Here is a 21,253-nt window from a genome sequence, read left to right as displayed (position 1 = left end):
CTATACTTTATATATCATACTTCAAAGTCAACAGTGTGCTCATGTTCTTTGAGTTGCAATTCAATCTTAGTATTTTGTTTAACAAAAAAAAAAAAAAAAAGCCAAATCACACCAAAATCATTTTTTTCATATAACCTTTTTATATATATATATAACATATGCCATGTCAGAAAAAAAAGTCCAGACATGTAAAATAACACATAATTATAAACCACATGAAAATTTTACTTTAAAAGTTATTAAAACACAAACAAACGTTGGGTTATCAAGTTATATTGTAACTTCCCATAAACAATTTATACTGTAGTTTTTATCCCCTTAACCCTTACAGAAAACATGTATTATATTTTAAAATTTTCAATAAATAAAATAATATAATGATTTATGAATAGTTTCCTCAAAAAGTGTCTCCACAAGGTCAATTACTGTTTTTTTCTTTTTACTAGGGTTTAACTGTACCACACACACACAAAACCATTAAATGTACAAATATAACCTTTATTCAATAAAGATTTTTTTTTTATAACAATCATAAAACAAGTGTTCATGAAACAACCACAAAACTATAATCTCTGAATCATAAAGAACAAGACAACTCCATAACTCTACAACTCCTAAGCATATCTAAGTTTGTGAACAGATTTCTCTTCATCTTGATATTTCCAAGATATACATTTAAACAGATGCGTATGGCATATATATTAATACAAAATAATTACATATATAGACCCAAATTCTTGCATAATTCAGGTACCTAAATGTGCAATTTTGTCATCCATCCCTGAAGAGATCACAAAGTGTAGTCTTGATATGAAGTATTACAGGCACTCTCATTGAATGAATTAGAAATTTAGCATGTGATAAAAGATTACACCGAAATATGCACTTAAAATACAAATAAGAGCAGCACTGTCTCGTTGAATTATTGCATGAACTCACATTGCACATTTGTGTGAGTAAAACACTATCCGCACGATGCTTTTTACAGGTACCTGCCAAATATTTAACAGCAGAGGCACAAAACGTACACAGTATGAGCATCAACGAAAGCACAAGGAAATAATGCAAAACAATTTAAAAAAATAAAAAATAAAAGGGTTTGTGCTGATGTCTGGAATGATTGATCTTTGGTTGGATTCATGTATGCATGGAACTCAACAAATCAGATCAACAGGTTACCTTACGCTCGACACATATCTTGTATGCTTTTATAAAGAGAAAAACGACAGGAAAACAAAAACATTATCAGTGTGCAAAATTTACTTCGGCCGAACACAGACAGAAGAGAGTCGTCTACGAGAAACACTTCAGCAGGCCAGTAACACAAATAAAGTGCCATCAACATGACCGTTCCCATTGGAAGGCTCTTCTTCATGAAGTAATGCACTATATAATCTCTCTGTGCGCTTACTATAACAATATCATCGTCTTACATTACAACAAACAGACTGACAATCTCAGTTTGAGCAGCTTCCAGGATTTCAATCTGGAGTATCTTCAGTGTCTGCTTTCTTCTGCTGCCACCATCATGGCACGGAAACGGGAGTTTTCATCGGCCAGCAGGTTTGAAGGGGTGTCAAACTCCCAAATCTATTTAAAAAAGACAACAAGACATTACTTTGACTTACTGTATGTAATCCATACTGTATATATAGGCAGTGTTTTGATGCAAAATATCAAACCAAGTCCGATTTTTTAAAGCAAATAAGGCGTTATGATTTTACAACACTCACTTTTCTGTTCTGAGTCAGTTATTCTACACATAAAACCAATGCATCAGCATTTAAACATTTAATTGCACCTGCATGTGTTATAGTGATGTTATAGTTTGACTACTGTCCGTATAGAGTTATCTATTGATTCAATTTGACATGGAAATAATTCATTATGCCCTGAGAGATTTTTACAGCCTGCAGCTTTGCACATTAACTAGGAACAAGAGCAATGCAAATTCTTAAAACTTGTTTTGTACATTATATCTATACTTTTATCATTTAAAAACGAACAAACTTGTGTTTTGTGGACGTTTTGCACCTTAAATGTATGCTTGAGCTGTTTCTTATAAATGCCACTTGGTTTAATGTTTTGTTGTCTATGCATTTAAACACCTAACATGCAAGATTGACAAAAAAAAAAAAAAAAATAATAATTAGTTGATATCAGTAACAAGACAATATTAGGCCTGTTGTGACAAGTTTTTCATATTCATATTATGTGTGATTTTTTAGTTTGCGGTGACCGTAATAACATGTTCATTTAGATGTGATTTTTGCCACCTTAAATTGATTTCTATTGACATTTCTACATTTTTCACAGGTGTGTTTGTTTGTTTTTCAGAGTGAGTGATACTTGTCGGCTTCCACACTGTTAAAACAGCAATGATATGAGCGGACACTTACAGTAGATCGTGTATGAGTGTATAAAGGAGCGCACGCACCTGCCCCTGGTCCAGGACCATGATCCTGTCACAGTTGAGCACAGTGTTGAGGCGATGGGCGATCACTAGAGAGGTGCAGCCTCTGAACGAGGTGCGAATCGTGTCCTGAATGAGGCGGTCTGTCTCTGTGTCAATAGCAGCTGTTGCCTCGTCTAACAGCAGGATCTGAAACACACACAGCACAATCAATCTCAACACAAATCTGTTTAATGGCCGCTTGTTGTTTTCTTTCTGTACATTTTAAGTTAACAGGACTTTTCCCCTGTGTTGACATGTCTAATTGACACTGTGGCAGGACACATCGAATGGCTTGTCTCCTTGTCATTAGAAAAGCCAATAGTAACGAAACAAAGATGAATAACTCTTTCCCCGTCAGCATTTTTGAGAAAAAGTTTCCAGCCACCGCCAGCGGTTTCGATGATTTTCACTAAAATGTGATGGGCTCCAGTGTAATTTAAATATTTGAATATGCAATACACCAAAATAAAAATCTTTTACATTTTTTTAAAATAAATAAATAAAAAATAAATTCTAGCTTAAGGCATTTTTTAAACAACACTTGAATAAAGGTAGGTTTCATAAAAACGCATAATTTTGGGCAAAAAGGTGAGAAAATCTAATTTTTATCAAAAACTAGATCTGGATAATATTTAGTATTATTATCAGAGCATAAATCCAGTAAATCGCTTCCGTCAACACTTGCTCAGACATAAATCACTTCCTGGATCAACACTTTACTCCGTAACATTATACAGTTTTAATTTACATGCGGTCCATTTCTGATGATCATTATTTTTAATATGCATCTGTTTTTGTTCGGGAGTTTTGTACTTGTTCAGAAGATGTGTAATAGCGCCCCCTCGTGAATAACAGTGAAAACACCAAAAAACACCAAAACTCATCTTTGGCGGGAAAATAGTTATATTGTAACATTGTCTAAATCAGCGGTTCTTGACCAGGGGGCCTCAGCAAACTTTTAAAGGGGTCATGACATGGTTTTTTTTATTTTATTATTATGGTCCCCTAGGTGCAATTATAGTATTACTATAGTTAAAAAAAAAAAAACTTTTAAAATGTAGTGAATTATGACATTTTCCCACCCTGTTTCTCATCCTTTGATTCAAACAGTCTGTTTTGGGTTGTTTCCCCTTTAAGAGTTCAGTGTTAACGCCCACTGTTATGATTGGCTAACGACATTTGACGGAACATTTGCGGATTGAGCGTAACTGTTTAGTAGCGAGTGATGCATTCGAAGCGATGGCTCTTGCAATGATAAAACCTTATATGTTTGAGCCGGAATCAGATGAGGAATCAGAGGAAAATGAACCATCACCACAACAACGAAGACTGGATCAGCCCGTGTCCACATGGAAAGTGAAACTATTTTGAATTAATACAAAAATTGTAACCCGAGACACTTGAAAACGGTTTATTGTTGCATAATTATTCTATAGTTTAATATGCTAACAGTTCAACATTATTTACCTAATTTCAATGAAATGATAGTGTGTACTGCGGACAAAAATGCATGCACAGGCCATATTTGAAGATGCAGCATTAATAAGGCAACATTTTTAATCTTCTATTACATGTAGGCCTACTAGAAAGGCGACATATTTTCAAGATTCTCTTATACAAATAAACTGCATCCATTTTTCCCTGACGTCAGGATCTTTCGGCAGCGTATTCAAAGATGTTGTTTGTCCACAGCCAGGAACAGCACATCTGCGTGGCATTGTAATTTTCCTGTACACAGACCCACTTGCTGTCCGTCGACTGAACACTTGTGAGGCGCGCAGCGCGACAACGATCCGAAATGAGCGTAGTTGTCTTGTGCTGGAGGCGGTCATATGCAAATGGTTGGAACGTCACTTCGCACCGTGACGTCACTTCTTACCATGGATCCAGAACGAGCTGTATTTAGAGCTTGATTAAATAAATGGCTCGTTTATAATGGGGAGGACGTCTTAAGCTATGAAACTTGCAGGACGTTTTAATGGTACAAAGACCTCTTATATTCCAAAAGATCAAGGCAAATTTGGTTTCTCATTTCATGACCCCTTTAAGAGGATCATACAATGACTTAAAATATGATAAAATCAGTATTAAAATAAGATAAAACAACTAGAAATAAAATATTTCTTAATTCAGCCGCTCAACAACTGTTTTGTTTGAAGAACCATGATACCCAATGTCCTGGAAAACTGGAAAATATTAATATTAATATTATAGTGTCTCATTTTAAAAGGGATTTCAACTTCCATTCTTTATTTCTAAATAAATAAATGATAACTTTAAAATCCTTAGGATTTTTAATAATGAATACACATTTTTCTAGTCATGCCACGCTCTAAAATAGATTAGAAACTGTGAGTAAAAACATTTGTAAATCACAAATTAAAATGTAAGAGTCATATAAAATTAATTAGCTTAAAAAGAGCGAGATCCTTGGAAAATATTCAGCTTCTAAATCTTTTGGAATCCTGCGAATGTAATTATTTTAATTTTAATTCTTATTTATACAGAGACTAGGAGTGCCCATAGTTGATAAAACATTTGGGGCCTTTTCGATTTTTTTTTTTTTAGCAAAATATAGGGCCTTGAATTCAAAACACTGAGGAACCATTTTTTTCCCCTCAGGAATTATATATCTGTGTCACTGACAAATGATTTTTAAATAGTCATTCACTGTCTGCCATTGGGTGGCAATGTTTCATCGCTTTACAACAGATTCACCAGTGCATCTCAACAGCAGGGGAATAACAATGATGAATGCAAATAATACACTGCATCTAACCATATAATCAAATATAGTCAAAGCAGCTGAATCAACAGCTTCATCGATTTTAAAGGGGGAGAAGAAAGCTGTAACTTTAGGTTTAGGCATCTTGGCACAACTTCTCTTTTGTGATAGAGGCTAGTCATATTAGGCATGGGTTGTTTCTAGTTTAAATGGGTAAGTGAGAGCGTCGGTGATCTCAACTGTTACCTTGCTGTGTCTGAGAAGAGCTCTGGCCACACACAGAAGCTGTCTCTCTCCCACTGAGAAGTTCTCTCCGTTATCCGTCACCTCTGAATGCAGTGAATTAGGCAGCTGGCTTACCTGAAAATAAATCAACATGGGACTAATCCACAGCTACTCCAAAGCCGACACCAAGTCAGACTTCAGAAAATCAAACTAGGAACTTTTGCTATTACTCACCATGTCCTTAATGTGCGTTTTCTCCAGAGCTTCCCAGATCTGTGCGTCTGTATACTGATCCCAAGGATCCAGATTTGATCTGTTGGTGATATAATCAACTTAGAAACATTATCTGACCCTAGTTTTACTGATTCATCAAGTGGATGTTATTTTCATCAAAATACAAGAACTTGCTCAACTTTAGAAATGAAACTGCTGTTCAAAAGTTATGGATTAGTACGATTTTGTCCGCTTTTTTTTTTTTTTTTTTTTTTTTAATTCAAATGATTCAAATGATTCGCGATCCCGCTCCGAACTCCCGAACTGACTCAAATGATTTGCGATCCCCAAACTAACTCAAATGATTCGCGAACCCACTCCGAACTCTCGAATTGATTCAAATGATTTGCGATCCCGCTCCGAACTCCCAAACTGACTCAAATGATTCGCGATCCCGCTACGAACTCCCGAACTGATTCAAATGATTCGCGATCCCCAAACTGATAAATGATTCGCGAACCCGCTTTGAACTCCCGAACTGACTCAAATGATTCGCGAACCCGCTCCGAACTCTCGAATTGATTCAAATGATCCGTGAAGCCGCTCCGAACTCCCAAACTGACTCAAATGATTCGCGATCCCGCTACGAACTCCCGAATTGATTCAAATGATTCGCGATCCCGCTACGAACTCCCGAATTGATTCAAATGATTCGCGATCCCCAAACTGACTCAAATGATTCGCGATCCCGCTTTGAACTCCCGAACTGACTCAAATGATTTGCAAAACCCCAAACTCTAATAATTAACAAAGTATTAATATACTGTAATATTTTGTTGTTGTTGTTGTTGTTGCTAAAAAACAGACCTAAGCCATCAATAGCCTTTAAAATGGCTTAAAATGCATTATATAAAAAAATAATGAGGCAATAATGATTGGTTAATAATAACACTGTTAAAATACATAATGTAGACAAATACAAAATACACTATTTATGTACATGTTATTACAAATGCCATGTGATTGCTGCTGTTACAATTACAGGACACGCTACTGACCAAACATTTCATTCAAATATTCACTTAATCTTTCATTTTTGGCCACCTTTTTGGTATAGATGACACAGGCTTTATAATTTCTTCAACAAAAAACATGCATATCACAACCCCTTACAAAAATAAACCATGGTTTTATCATAGTAAACTAGAGTAAATTAGAGTCATAATAAAGTTATAGCCACAGGTAAATGTCAAGAGCTACAATTGTGATTTGTAAATAATACAATTTATTCATTTAGTTTTTTATTTGATTAAAGTTATTTTTTCACCCCTATAGTAGTTTTTTTTTCCATTATCATATTTGAGGAAGGGGGGCACGACAATAAATCCTGCTTATGGGAACCCTTAAGGTGTTGTTATACACGTCTCTGGGAATGTGTGCTTTACCACAGACACACACACACACACACACACACACTGAACCATGCGTGGTGTTTTCAGCTCTTCACTATATTGACACATGATGATGCTACACATGTGGATTTCACCATTTCATTTGATAAAACTATCGTCATTCATTCGTATCGTATACACAGACTGACAGAAACGGCAATGTCTTTACGACGACCTGTCAAAATAAAATTTTGGTGTAACTTTGAAGAAATTCAAACAGAAATATAATACTATTGCACAGAGTATGCTATACTTGATATGCTATGCTTCCTATTAGCTAATAATAATAGTTCATTAAAAAACACAGAAACTCTGGTTATAACCCACCAAAATAAAAGTTTGGTCTAACTCAAAGAAATTATGTAAGAAATTGCTTAGTAAAATATACTTAAAAAAGATATACTAAAACATTATTTTAAAGGAATATCACACAAGTTTTCATAAAAGTTTTAATTTAAGCCTGCCAAAACAATAACACCATATTTTTCAGAAACAATTTCTAAAAGGACATTTGTATTTGTGCCTATAATGTTTATTTATTATTATTATTGTCAGCTAATAAAATCAATGCTTCATGGACCATATTCATATAACATCTAAGGCTAAATTTAGTCTTGACTGGTTGAGTTAGATGATGATTAACACTAAACAGTAGAAAATCAGTTGAGTCTCCCCAGCTGGAAATGTCATTGGCTGTTAAAATCTTGTGTTTCTTATAATAAATTGACATATTGATAACACAGAACCTTTTATAATGCTCTTAATTACATGTTGATGCAAACTGTATGCATTAGTGAGTGTGTGGTGCTTATGGGTGATGGTCACTTATTCCTTATATGAACTGTTTCAAATGCAAGACATTGATTGCATGAGATTAAGTTTGTAAATGTAGCCTGTGTCCTTTTGTAGTGTGCACATATATTTATCATTAAACTATGATAACTGTGACTAAATTCAGTATATATACATCTGCCATATGTTGCCACCCGTCAAAAATTCCTGCCCCCTTCTCGCCACCCCATCAATATTTTTCTAGATCCGTCCCTGGTCACATGATCTCCAAAAATCATTTTAATGTGCTGGAATCAGTTTTTTTTTAAATCTTTGATACTGTTTTTCAGGATTCTTTGTTGAATTAAAAATGTAAAAGAACAGAGTTTATTCTAAATAAAAATATTTTCTAACTATATATTATCTAAGCCAGTGGTTTTCAATTGCAGGTGGGCCGCCAATTACTATTAAAATAAATAATAATATTGTTCATATATGTAAAAATGTCTATGTCATAACACAATAACATCGTTTCATGTATAATTAAATAAGAAAAAATAAATATTAAACTGTAACTATGCTTCCACTATTCAAGCTCACTGATTGGTTTAAGAATAAACTCCCAATTTATCTTAGATATTTTTGCTGCTTATGCTACAGAACAACAGCAGTTGTGCCAAGCGGTACCAGCCTGAGTTATTTTCTGTTCATTGCCAGTTCATCCGATAAAGACAGTTAATAATCGATCTCCTATTAACCCAACAATAGCGGGGTCAGTTAATTTTTGTGCAGTGGGCCGCAAAAACATATGTGTTTGGTTGTGTGGGCCGTGAGTTAAAAAGGTTGGGAACCACTGCCTTTACTATCCCTATTCATCAATTTAACAAATTTTTCTCTAAATAGACTTTTCTCAATCCAATCAATTCTAGACAGGTAAAATGTCTATTCCTCCTTTTTTTTCTTGTTAAATATCCTGTTTCACATTGAAATACTGTATGTGACATTGTGTAAGTGACATGGGTTGCATCATGTTGACTTCATGTCTTGGTAAAGTGATGTGGACCGTACCTGACAGAGCCAATGAAAAGAACCGGCTCTTGGGGGATGACTGACAGCTTGCTCCTCAAGTCCTCCAGACCGATGTGAGCGATGTCGACACCATCAATGATGATTGATCCCCGGCTGAGCTCTGCTAGTCTGAAGAGTGCGACGCCCAGTGAAGATTTCCCTGAAGAAACAACCCACCTGTGTCACAAACTATATCCTCCTCCAGTAATATGACCAGCAGTAGAGATGAACACAAACAGCATCTGAGAGGATAAAACAGCCAAGCAGACAGGTGTACCTGAACCCGTTCTGCCAACTATCCCAATGGTCTCTTCTGGAAGAACACTGAAGGAGAGATTCTTCAGCACCAGAGGAAGGTCATCCCGATATCGCATTTCCACATTCTGGAAGGTGATTCGTCCTTCTTCTGGCCAGCTGGAAACAGGAGCAGAGGAGCCGCAGATCTGCCGAGGACCCTCGCTTTCCAGGTTCTGAGTGAATAATGATGATCTGCATTTACAACAGCCACCAGGCTGACCAAAGTGCTTTACAGAAGAGCAAGATTATACCACATACACAGAAAACAGGACTACCAATAAGGCCGCAGCGTTTTGGACGAGATGAAGACGCACAATTTGAGACTTAAATGTACTGCAATATAAAGAATTGCAGTAATGCATAACAAACACATGGACAGCCATTTCTAAAGTTTTAGGAGAGAGAAAGTTTTTAATTTTAGGCCTGATAGAAGCTGACAGAAACTGGATCCATTAACAGAAGAGAGATTTTTAAATGCTGGTCAACAAGAACACCTAGGTTCTGCACCTGTGATGATCAAAAAAAATGGATAAAACTTTTAACTCTGGACTTCAGTTCTCATTTGGACTGAAAACAATTAGAGGAAATTTTGGGCTAGGCATGACTTAACCTCCTCTAAACATTGCAGAAGAGAAGTAATCACAGTGGAATTGTTTCTTTTGATTGGTAGATGGGTTTGAGTATCATCTGAATAGAAATAAAAAGATACACCATGTTTTCTTAGAATAGAGCCCAGAGGTAGCATGTTAAGAGAAAATGGAGAGGGAGCTAAAACAGAGCCTTGTGGAACACCACGGGTCAGAGGTGCAGGGGAAGTGTCTAAAAAACTTCCTGTCAGACAGGTATGACTGAAAAGTTTCAGAAAGTTTGCTGTTATATCTACCCTAGACTCTAATCTGGATAATGGTGAGAAGTGGTCTATGGTATCAAAAGCGGCCGATAAATCTAAAAGAACAATAACCACAGAGTCTCTGGAATCGAGAGGTAAACATCATTTAACACTCTCAAAAGTTTGAAACCAGACTTAAAACCAGATTGAATAAGCTCATAAATACATTTACTTGTCAGAAAACATAGAAGTTGATTCAGCACAATTTTCTCCATAACTTTTGAGATGAAAGGTAAGACAGAAATTGGCTGAATTTTTTTTTTTTTTTAATAAAAATCCTTGTGAATAAAATAATTGTAAATAATGTATAGCCGCCAGTACACATCAAGCTTTTCTAGTGATTTGTCAAGTTTACAGTTACTTTACATACATGAGAAATATGATCAAACAGCAAAGGTAAAACTTCTCCAAAGTCTGATTTGGTGAATGGATTCAACTCGTTCGCTAAAATAAACCAATTTAAAAGAATGATTCGTTTGTGAACCGAACATCACTCCAGATTGTTTGTCTGAGGTTCTGGATTACAGGTAATAATGCTGTAAATAATGAACAGTTTCTTGCACAGACCGATCGTTTCACTTCATAAGACCTCAATATATCACCAGGAGCCACAGGTATAAATTTTGTGCTCCTTGATATGCTATTTTATTTATTTTCAAAAACGGGCAGCTGCTGACCACGGTTTCAGCTAAAAGCTTTCCTCTTCTTCATGTACATCTCGGATGGCCTGAGGGTGAGTAAATTAACACAAATTTGCATTTTTTGCTGAACTATTCCTTTAAGAGTGTACAATGGTCATTATGCAAGGCAAGCACATAGGCTGTAGTTCACTATGGAATTTCACAGTTTGATTTATAAGGAAGCTGCCTTCATATGGAGTTTTACTGCACTTTTTTTATTCGTACAGTTACTTTCCTACAGCAACTTACTTTTGCATTGCAAAATAACTTGGATACTTTGTCCTTCAGAACTCAGTCAGACCATTATTGGCTTCGTTAATCACTGTAAAATGCTTTCCGCCACATGGGTGGCAGCTAAGACAGCTGTACTGCTCTGCTTTGATAAGAGCCTACTGAAACAAGCTGTGTCATACGCTATAATGTTCTGTCTAGCAAAAAATGCCTCTCGTGAAGCCTGCTGAGCGTGATGTAGCAGGCTCACTATGCAGCGCTGACCGCTGGGCTCAGCCGCCTGTGCAAAGCAAAGATCTGGTGTCTTTTGTGCGCTGTGTCAGCTGAATAACAAATGGTTTGTCCCTTTCTATTTGCCATTGACACAACTAGCACGCATGTGTCACAGGAGCTTCTACCTTTATGTAATGATTGATCCGCTCCACTGATGTAAAACGGGCTTCGGTTTCAGAAAGCAGCCTCACGGTGAACTGAAACAGGCCGGTTAGCTGGATGTGGGAAGGGAAAGAAAACGGAGTAAATAACAACTGAGCAATAGTAAGCAATGTGAATTAATGACGGCACAGTAACGGTTCTTCCCTACAAGCATCCCCAATCATATAGACAGTGTGTGAGAGCGGCGCACCTGTACGGCGTAGGAGATGGCCAGACCGGCGTAAGCGGGAGGAATGCGGCCGTGCATGAAGACGATGAGGAGCGCGACGGTGGTGATGAGAGAAATGCTGATGAGGTCCAGACGCACAGCCAGCCAGCGCATAGCACAGCTGAACAGATAGTGACACGCTTGGTTTGTGTCCAGCAGGGCTTGATTCCTGGTGGAATATATCCAGTATTTAGCCTTATTTTTTATAAGCTTATTCATAACATACTTTTAATTTTCTACACAAACACACACACACACAACAGTGTGTACAAACTGTATATTCTATGGCCCTACCCCAACCCTACACCTAACCCTAACCCTCACAGGAAACTTTCTGCATTTTTACTTTCTCAAAAAAACCTCATTCTGTATGATTTATAAGCGTTTTGAAAAATGGGGACATGGCTTATGTCCTCATAAGTCACGCTCTCCTTGTAATACCTGTGTCATACCCATGTCATTATACAGAGTTGTGTCCTAATATGACACAAAAACAAGAGCACACACACACACACACATGTTGGTATATGTGGTTTAAGGGGAATCTCCATAGGCGTAATGGGTTTTATTCTGTACAAACTGTATTTTCTATTGCCCTACCCCAACCCTACACCTAAACCTAACCTTCACAGGAAACTTTGTGCATTTTTGGATTTTCAAAATAACTAATTCTGTATGATTTATAAGCATTTTGAATTAAGGGGACACTAAAAATGTCCTCATAAACCACCATCCTCATTGTAATACCTGTGTCATACCTATGTCATTATACAAATTTGTGTCCTCATTAACCACATAAACAAGCTCACACACACACACACACACACACACACACACACACACACACACACACACACACACACAAGAACACACATATATATATATACATACAGTTAGATAGATAGAGTCTCTTTTGCTCACCAAGGCTGCATTTATTTGATCAGAAAAACTGTAATATTGTGAAATATTAATACTATTAAAAAAAAAACACTTTTCTATTGTAAAATATTTTAAAATTGCATTTATTTCTGTGATCAAAAGCTGTATTTTCAGCATCATTCCTACAGTCTTCAGTGTCACATGATCCTTCAGAAATCATTCTTATGTGCCGATTTGCTGCTCAAGAAACATTTCTGATTATTAATGTTGATTAATGTTGTCATTACTGTCATTTCTGATCAATATAATGTGTCCTTGTTGAATAAAACAATACAAAAAAATACAGACCCCAACCTTTTTAAATGGTAGAATATGCATGCATTTATGTATTGATTATAATATAGTACATAATCTAGATTAAAACATATAAGGATATAATGCATTAATCAAAATAATTCTTAATTATATTTATAATTACAGGTTTTATTTAAAACGTAAACTTATTAGTGTGAATTGTTACGTGAAAAGTGTGTATAATAGCATTCCTTTAAAATAAAAGTCACTCGCTGATGCATTGCCATTTGTGAGTGTGGCATCTATGCACTGTTTGAACTTGGTGCAAACTTTCTGAGGCCACGGTATTTACAGCCCTTAAGTAAAGTTTCCCTGCAGTGTTTGCTTCAGACAAAAGTTCTGCAAAGTCATGGAGGGCATCCTGTAGTGTGAATATTACCTGTGTATGAAGTCAGCCCCCCTGCCGTAAGCATAGATCGTGGACAGGCCTTGCAGACTGCTTGTGATATGAGAGGTGAAAGGGGATTGGCTGATATTTTCCAGGCGCTTCAGCTCACGAATGAGAACCCTTTGGGTAAAAAGGACAATCGGAAAAGTATATTTATATATATATATATATATATTTTTTTTTTCAGTCCCTTACAAAAAGTCAGCCAGTCTGAGAATATGAGCGGCGATATACGGCTGGGTTTTGATCAAAGCTGTGGCTCATCTCATCTGCTTATCTGTGCGGCTCACAGAGCTGTCTGTGATGTGACAGGTTAGTGGCCCACAGGGGACAATAACAGTGAGACGGAGGGGATCTTCCTGGCTGAGCTGCAGTCATTTCTGGCTTCTGAACTGATTTATATGGGGCTTTATGGGGCCTGTCACACGAGGCAGAGCCAGGGTATTATTGATGAGCAATCAGGCTGATTTCAACTTGTAAGTGCATATTTGAAAAACGCATTGCATGTGAATAATGTTATTAATGATTCATACTTTTCTTAAAAAGAGGCCGAGCGAAGGAGGACAAACATGCTTTCTCTTAGACAGATCCTATGAGAATATATTTATAAGGGTGGTTCTGTTGTCTTTTTAGACATATTTAAAAACAATATTAAAGAAAAAATATTTCCGTTCAACAAGGCTGCATTTATTTGACAAAAAAACTGTAATATTGTGAAATATTATTACAATTTAAAAGACCTGTTTTCTATTTTAATATACTGTAAAAAGTAGTTTATTTCTGTGAGCAAAGCTGAATTACTCAGGTCTCTCTCTCTCTCTCTCTCTCTCTCTCTCTCTCTCTCTCTCTCTATATATATATATATATATATATATATATATAAATTAATTTCTTCTATTATAACCATTTATTTAAAGTGTAGCAATTTTACAAAATGTATTAAACAATATACTAAATTATTAAATTATAAAAAAAAAAAAAAAAATATTAAAAATAAGTTACTTTAAAATAAAAGCCACAAGGTTTAATATTTTTCATGGTTTTCTGATGCAATGTCATACTGTTTGAACTTTGTGCAAATTGTTGGAACACATATTAGTTTGTTAATCAGCCTAAAACACACACACACACACACACACACACACACACACACACACATATATATATATATATATATATATATATATATATATATATAATTGGTTCTACTTTATACAATGACACAGCTCAACTATCTGTTTGACCCAATAAATAAATGAAGACCAAACCTGGAGATGCGGTTGACGATGAAGAGGAACGCCCCTAAAGGAAAGATGGAGAACAGGAACCAGGGAAACACAGCACCCACCAAACCCAGGCAGAACAGCACTAATGTCACGTTCTGGAGCAGCATTTCGGCTTGCATCGCCAGACGCACATCAACTACACAGAGGAAGAACAGAGAGCGAACGTGTGAGAGAGCCAGACATCAAACCGCTTCGAGACGCCCCCGTCATCCTGCATGTGAAAGGATGTGTGAATAAAGATAGAGAGAGGTTCCTCACCTTCATCCATGTCCCTGGAGAACCGGTTGAGAATGCGTCCCAGGGGTGTTGTGTCGAAAAAGCGCATGGGGCTCAGAAGTAGAGTCTTAAATAGTTGATCATGCAGAACCGAGGCTGCCCGCACAGTGCACTGCAGAAACAACACACACAACACTGTTAATAATGCATGCACACAGACACAACCCAAATGCTAATAAATGGACCCCTGATTTATAAAAACATACAAAATTCTTTATTTAAGATGCATAAAGCAAATAAACAGGTCAGGGATGCACACAAACATTGAAACAGCCATAATAGCTAGATTTATACGAAGGAAACCCTTGCAAGCATACAGGAATGCTTCTGCTCTGTGATGTCACACACATCCTCAGGAAAACAAAAAAAGGAGAATTTCCTACTTTGATGACAGATATTAACTGAAATAAAGAAATAATTCAGAATAGGAAAATAGCTTAAACAGTGTTCACTGTTGCTCCCTTCTAATACATCTGGTTAGAAACAATAGATGGTTTTAATTAAGAGGCCACTTTGGCGCAAATGAAAGTTATTTATTATTACAACATATTTAATATCAGTGTTGGGGGAAATTATTTTTTAAAAGTAATGCATTACAAGATTGCATTAATCCCTTTAAAAAGAAACTATCTGTGTTACTTGATTACTTTTAATGGAAAGTAATGCATTGCTTTATTTTTTCTCATCTAATCTGGACTTGCTTGTATGTTTTTAATTAATAAATGTATATAAAAAAAGTTATATATTTTTTGCAAATGTACCTTTCAAACCAAAAGTGAAATGAATAAGCCTCAGGCTGAAGAAATGAAATACATAAAGTATTATGTTTACCTGTAAGCATTTACAGTAGCTCAAGCTTTTATCCAAAGTACCTCATTGGAGGAGCGTTAGTAATTTTTCATGTAGATAACAATATTTGCAGTGTACAATGTCATGTTTATAAGAAAACTAGTTTAGGAAACTAGAACAGAGGAGAAATGGAGAACAAATTAAGAAAATTATTTTATTTTTTTGTGAAAAATATTGGTTTAGTATCGTAGTGATTAAGTGGAAAAAGTAATATCCCCCCCCCCCCTAAGAAAATACTTTAATGCAGTGAAGATGTATTAAATTTTAAAGTAAAATTACAAGAACATTACAAAAGATTTCTATTTTAAATAAATGTGATCTTTCTTAAATTCTGTTCTTGAAAAAATCCTGAAAAATAAAATGTTTTCACAAAAATATAAAGCAGCACTACTGTTTTTAACACCGATAATAATCAGAAATATTTTAAATATTCAAATCAGTATATTATAATGATTTCTGAAGGATCATGTGACACTGAAGACTGGAGTAATGATGCAGGAATAAATTACAATTTAAAATATTTTACAATAGAAAATCATTTATTACATTGTAATAATATTTCCCACTATTACTGTTCTTACTGTAATTTTTGTCAAATAAATGAGGCATTAGTGAGCATACGACTTCTTTTTATTAAAGTGAGATGTGATACATTAAATATATATAATAAAAAATAAAAGATATTTACAAATACATTTTAATTAAATTAATTTTGTCACACAGAGAAAATAAAGTGGCTGGTATTGCTGTGCAGTGCATCAGAAATAGGAAAACAAAACGAACACTTTTCAATGTAGACTGCTTCTTTAATTATAATAAAAATACCACCCTAAAAGAAAGCCTTGCCACCCCTGCTGCTACCCCAGTTGGCTGCAACGAATTAAAGGTTATGGCCAATTTGAAAATTTACGAGCGCGAATCTTTCATGATTCGTGATCCCGCTCTGAACTCCCGAACTGATTCAAATGATTCGCGAAACCGCTCCGAACTCCAGAACTGACTCAAATGATTCGCTTACCCGCTACAAACTCCCGAACTGATTCGCGAACCCGCTCCGAACTCTCGAATTGATTCAAATGATCCGCGAAGCCGCTCCGAACTCCCGAACTGATTCAAATGATTTGCGATCCCCAAACTGACTCAAATGATTCGCGAACCCGTTACGAACTCCCGAACTGACTCAAATGATTCGCGATCCCGCTACGAACTCCCGAACTGACTCAAATGATTCGCGAACCCGTTACGAACTCCCGAACTGACTCAAATGATTCGCGATCCCGCTACGAACTCCCGAACTGAATCAAATGATTCGCGATCCCGCTACGAACTCCCGAACTGACTCAAATGATTCGCGATCCCGCTACGAACTCCCGAACTGACTCAAATGATTCGCGAACCCGTTACGAACTCCCGAACTGACTCAAATGATTCGCGATCCCGCTACGAACTCCCGAACTGAATCAAATGATTCGCGATTCCCAAACGGACTCAAATGATTCGCGAACCCACTCCGAACTCCCGAACTGACTCAAATGATTCGCGATCCCGCTACGAAAAAAAAACTTCCTCCACTCTCCCATCCGCGCTCGCGACCGCTCGCACCTCATGTTTGCGGTTGAATGTTATGATTGATGGATGAACATCTATGCCAGGGTAGAGTAGCTACATCAGCAATCCAGCCAAGAGAAAAGAAAACTAAAAGTAAAAAAAAACATTGGACGTTGGACGAGTCTCAATTTAGGGACCGTCTCTAAAGTTACATGCGATATTGGTATACACTTTGGTGGTGCTTATGGGGTATGGTCACTTATTTCTTATATGAACTGTTTCAAATGCAAGACATTAATTGCACAAGATTAAGTTTCTAAATGATAGCCTGTGTCCTTTTGTAGTGTGCACATATATTTATCATCAAACTATGATAACTGTGACTAAATTCAGTATATATACGTCTGCCATATGTTGCCACCCCTCAAAAATTCCTGCCCCCTTCTCGCCACCCCATCAATATTTTTCTAGATCCGCCCCTGTTAGCACTTTACACACCAGGCGTAGTAAATGCATGAACGTCATCACTGCAGCACATATAAACACAAATATTCCCAAACACATATCAGCAGACGACTGAGAATATGCCAGACATGCCTTTGTAATAAAATTCTTCATGGGAAAAAAATATTACCATTTGGATTTGATGCTTTCTGGCACAAGGGAACAAATTCGTTCCATTAACAGAATATGTAAAGTTCCCAAATTTGCAATCTTACCTCTGGGTAAAAAGAGATTAGCCATCATCGAGGAATTAGTGAATACAAGTGGCACACAATTACACAGACACATAACCTCTCTAATGTGCTGTCAGCTCTACTTAATGGAGAAGAGGGCACGGGTTCCTGAGGGGACACATATACTCAACCCCTCAAGCTCAAAGTCAAGACACTGGACAGATAAATGGATTTAGCCTGCAGGCAGTTTCAATTAAAGAGCAGTAAAAAAGAGAGAGAGAAAAGCAGACACTTGGCAATGTCATGGATTGCAGAGCAAGGATTTGATGTGGAAATGAAACTGAAACTATGGAAAGAACACTGTTTTAGATTTTTCACTTATAATTATTAAGGCCAAAAGAACTTCTTTATTTGAATATTGCAAATAAATAAAATAAGGTTATACAGACACTTCATATTTTGTTTATTGCATTTACTATATGTAACCCTTAAGGGTTAATTTCCACTGATGTGTGGTTTATTAGGATCAGACAATATTTGGCCAAGATACAACGTTTTGGAAACCTAGAATCTGAGGTTGCAAAAAAAAAAAAAAGAAAAGAAAAAAAAATCAAATTATTGAGAAAATCTCCTTTAAGGTTGTCCAAATTAAGTTCTAAGCAATGCATTAGCAAAAATTCATTTTTTATATATTTATGGTAGGAAATTTACAAAATATCTTCATAGGAACAAGATCTTTACGTAATATTCTAATGATTTTGGCATAAAAGAAAAACCAATATTTTTGACCCATGCAATGTATTTTTGGCTATTACGAATATATCCCAGAGACTGCTTTTGTGCTCCAGGGTCACATAATATACTTTCAATAAAATGTTTACATTGGGAGTGTAAAAGCTGTTTTATAAAAATTGTGGCCTGAGTTTTTGTTGCATTTACAATTTTGACGAGCAGGCATCATTAATGCGCAATGTTTGGAGTGCTTCAAAATATTAATCTTTTGCGAAGCAATTGATTCAGTTGATTCAAAGCTTCCAAAAAGGATTGTCTGCATCAAAGTACAACAACATATAAAAAAAACAACATATTTTTACTCCGAACGTGTGTTAATCTAGATTTTTTTAATTAAATAAAATAAATTTAATTTTAATAAACTTCCTTCAGTGAACTGATGTGGCTTCCCATCATAGAATGAGACAGAAATCATATTATTTAATAGTACTCTGTAGAGCAATAAAGGCTGTGTCAATTACCATTGCATAATAAATATACATTATAAGAACACAGATAAATACTGTTGCATTCATTCTCTGTACGTTTCTTCAGTCGACAAATTTCTTTGTACATTTTATTCGGCTACATTAATAGCTGGTCAAATTAACATGTGAGAGTTTAATGCAGTGCATGCCTACTTTAAATTTTTTGGTGCATGCTTATCGCAATATATTGCCACACATCTAATTAGCATTATAACGATATAAAATTTGTATCGTCAAAAATGGTATATCACATGCATAGTCAATAACATACCAGTTTGCAAAAACTACACCACTGTGGGAAAATGCATTAATTGCAACGCCCTCTTGATAGATTAACCTGCTACTCTCAGGTTGATTCAGGCAGTGATGAATAGTGCATGAGCAAAGAGGAAATGCATCTGCTTAAGTGTTTGATAAAAAATACAGCTGTGTGTAACGGAGACAAGAAGGTAGCTCCAGATTACCTTGACGAACACCAGTCCTCGCACTGTCTTCAGGAAGAGTGCCGCCCCCATGGATAAGACGTACACCCTGGAGTAGTACTGCATGTGTGGATTCAGTCGCATGCTGTCGCTCTCAGCAGTCTGGTTCCCCAGCAGCACTGAGGAATTCTACAGAGACAAAGGAACATCACCTTGAAGACGTGATCCTTCCCTGGAGATTCCCAACAAACCAGCTGAACTGCGTGCATCAGTCCCATGCTCAATTATTTTACAGAATGCGAGTTAACTGCAACATCTGTTGCCGTGATTGTCCCTCTGAGTAAATCGTGTGGAGTCTGGCACTTTTAATTAGTTTTGGGATTGATGTTCATTTGTTCTAAGCATCCAAACTTGGCGATTTCAAGCTGGTGGTTTGTCGCCTTTAGAAATAATTCGCCCAATAACGAATCCTGGCATTATTTTTTCACCATCATGTCATTTTCCAAAACTCCCAGCTGAAAAAAACTTGTTTTTTTTTTCCCACACTTGGAAAAGAAATTGGTTTTACTGGTTATAATGGGATTTGTATTGGTTTGAATGGAAACTGTAATGTGGGTCTCTATTGGTGGCTTGTTAAAACCACTTAATCCTAATGGAATATGTTCCAAAACACATGAGAGAATCCCATTTTTAATGGTTAAAAGTTGATGGTTTGTGATGGTATTTGTACTGGAAACCATTAGAATCTCTGTTGTTGTTTTTTCAGCAGGGCTGTGAAGACTTATTCCTTCTGTCAAACTCAAAATGAAAGATATTTTCCTTGCAGTTATAAGGAATGTGTAAGCTTTCAAGCTTCAAAGAGTGTACAAAAGAACCAGAAAAGTATCATAGTCCATTTTAAAGGGTTATTTTACTCTAAAATGTAAATTCTGTCAGCATTTACTCACCCTCATGTCATTCCAAACGCATAAGAAATTGGTTCAATTTCCTATCACAAATGAAGATGTTTTCAATCAAATCTGTCTCTCTACTGAATTTCTCTGGTGACTCAAAACTCTGATGCTTTAAAATATTTATAAAGATATTCCAGAAAGTAAATCGATATTACTCAAGCAGTTTAATAAAGGCCAAAACTAGCCAGCTAAGCCAGTAGTAGTACTGACAGTGTTGTGTAAACATGGCTGATGGTGCGACAAAAGAGGAACAGATAAACCAATTCAATTGAGTCATTTACGCTGAAACCGCTCCGACTGATTGATAGTGACTCAGAGCAGATTTATGAATCTTTTAAATCTCTGAACTTTGGAGCGTGTATCATGAATCATTGATTTAGATAAAAAGTAAGAAAGCGGGTTTGTGATTTTTTTAAAAATCAGATTGCAACTTCAGAACGTGAATAACGAATGATTTGATTTAATGAACTTCGGAGCAGGTTCACAAATCTTTTGAATCTGATCGGAAAGTCAGAGTGGGTTTTTACGAATCATTTGAATCAGATCGGGATTTCGGAATGTGAGTCATTTGATTTAAATCTTTGGTGCATTCCAAACGGAATAGATCACCCTGAAAACAATCATGGCCGCCATATTGAAGGGTCATTCCAAACCAAAGTGCTCGAAACGGTCCCATGAATAATGGTTAGTGAATTATTATTCAGATCAGGATTT

The 21,253-nt window shown here is 36.2% G+C and overlaps 1 protein-coding gene across 2 annotated transcripts in view; it reads right to left on the bottom strand.

The window, feature by feature from the left end:
• Positions 1-419: 419 nt before the first annotated feature.
• LOC127970955 (ATP-binding cassette sub-family C member 5-like) overlaps positions 420-21,253 on the bottom strand; it is a 43,702-nt gene continuing 22,868 nt past the window's right edge. For both annotated transcript variants that reach the window (XM_052573672.1, XM_052573671.1), the window contains 12 exons: positions 19,629-19,775; positions 14,814-14,943; positions 14,538-14,691; positions 13,261-13,389; positions 11,631-11,817; positions 11,404-11,493; positions 9,186-9,378; positions 8,909-9,068; positions 5,640-5,718; positions 5,427-5,540; positions 2,438-2,602; positions 420-1,590 (listed from right to left, as the gene is read on the bottom strand). In XM_052573672.1, the coding sequence (XP_052429632.1) occupies positions 1,498-1,590; positions 2,438-2,602; positions 5,427-5,540; positions 5,640-5,718; positions 8,909-9,068; positions 9,186-9,378; positions 11,404-11,493; positions 11,631-11,817; positions 13,261-13,389; positions 14,538-14,691; positions 14,814-14,943; positions 19,629-19,775 (1,641 nt within the window). In that variant the 3' untranslated portion in view covers positions 420-1,497. The remainder of the gene's footprint in view (positions 1,591-2,437; positions 2,603-5,426; positions 5,541-5,639; positions 5,719-8,908; positions 9,069-9,185; positions 9,379-11,403; positions 11,494-11,630; positions 11,818-13,260; positions 13,390-14,537; positions 14,692-14,813; positions 14,944-19,628; positions 19,776-21,253) is intronic.

Source organism: Carassius gibelio, chromosome B14, assembly GCF_023724105.1.
Source record: "Carassius gibelio isolate Cgi1373 ecotype wild population from Czech Republic chromosome B14, carGib1.2-hapl.c, whole genome shotgun sequence".
NCBI lineage: Eukaryota > Metazoa > Chordata > Actinopteri > Cypriniformes > Cyprinidae > Carassius > Carassius gibelio.
This window is presented reverse-complemented; position numbering and strand designations above follow the sequence as displayed.